The sequence below is a fragment of the Sinocyclocheilus grahami genome, unplaced genomic scaffold (assembly GCF_001515645.1).
Source record: "Sinocyclocheilus grahami isolate Dianchi unplaced genomic scaffold, SAMN03320097.WGS_v1.1 scaffold145.1, whole genome shotgun sequence".
Lineage (NCBI taxonomy): Eukaryota > Metazoa > Chordata > Actinopteri > Cypriniformes > Cyprinidae > Sinocyclocheilus > Sinocyclocheilus grahami.
The window spans coordinates 629,455-630,733 of NW_015505324.1; the positions used below are offsets into that span (position 1 = coordinate 629,455).

The following is a 1,279-nucleotide window of genomic DNA, read 5'->3' on the forward strand; positions in this document are numbered from 1 at the left end:
ATGCTTATTCAATAACTGTTTTATTTCCTATTTGGGTTTATGTATGTACTTAATTTTTTTAGGATGGGTGTTTCCTGTCGTAGCTATGCAAGGATTTGATGTCAAAAACAGTATCATAGCTATTAAGCTATATCTTGTTATGATTTAAAATCAGTATTTAACCGCAGAACGATCTCAAAGTAAAGTTTTTGTGGTGGCTGTGCTTTTAAAATGTAATTTTTTAAAAAAGTCTGACAGTAATCAGTGTCGAGTGCTACTGTAAGGTTAACCCTGTCTGCTTTAAATGTTTGAAAATGAATAAGTTGAAACATTCATTAGAAATTTAGAAAATTAATAACTTGTGATAAGTTGCATTACTTTATTGAAATAGATACACTGCTTATTACATTTTAAATAGGGTAATTTATAATCTGTAACCTTTTACATTTCCAAAATAACCTTTCCAACACTGCATATGATGATATTAAAGGCATAGTTCAGCCAAAAATAAATATTATAATAATAAAACATTTTATCATCATTTTGCTCACCCTCATGCTGGTCCAAAACTGTATGACATTCTTTCAAAAGCAGATGTCTTAGTCACCATTCACTTTCATTGTATGCCAAAAAGATGCAGTGAAATTGAATGGAGGCTGACACTCTAGTACAAACACCTCAAGATTCATCAGTATTTATTTAATCTCATTTATTTCCTTATGTTTTCATGAGCAGTGAAGCTCTGGCATTCTCTCTGGTAACTGAGATCAATCATGCCATGGCCAAGCTTGTGGACATATGGGACAGTATCGGCATCATGGAGGACCAGAGGGTTGAACGAATGCAAACTGTGAAAAAACATATAGATGTAAGTTATGCCTTTGCATGCCTTGCATCTCTCACCGATTTCTGCTTGCTGCTTATTGTAAATTAAACATGTTCTCTAGGGGCTTTTGCATTCAATGATCAAGGAGGAAGAGGCCTTAAGGCATTGCATCAAAACCAATATCATTACCTCCCAGAAACAATTGGATACACTGTGCTTGGAACTGGGACTGGAACCATACAAAGTAAGACCTGTGAAGTATTGTCTTTTAATGAACATTAGTGAAATACTGTGAAATTTTAATATAAAAATAGTTTTTTAAAGTTACAAAAGATCTTTCAGATCACCTTTAAAAATCTTAGTTTATTTATTTAACATTTAGCTACCTTATTTAGTTTTGTTAAAATAAAAAAAATCACACACCAGACATTTAAAATTATTGGTGCATGTCTGAAATTTTGATCAGTTTTTTTT

At 32.1% G+C, this 1,279-nt stretch overlaps 1 protein-coding gene across 1 annotated transcript in view; it reads left to right on the forward strand.

Annotated features, from left to right (window-relative positions):
* The window catches only part of LOC107591698 (protein regulator of cytokinesis 1-like), an 8,005-nt gene that overhangs the window by 593 nt on the left and 6,133 nt on the right, over window positions 1–1,279 (forward strand). The window contains exons 2-3 of the mRNA XM_016280927.1: window positions 715–847; window positions 927–1,049. Coding sequence (XP_016136413.1) covers window positions 715–847; window positions 927–1,049 — 256 coding nt within the window. The remainder of the gene's footprint in view (window positions 1–714; window positions 848–926; window positions 1,050–1,279) is intronic.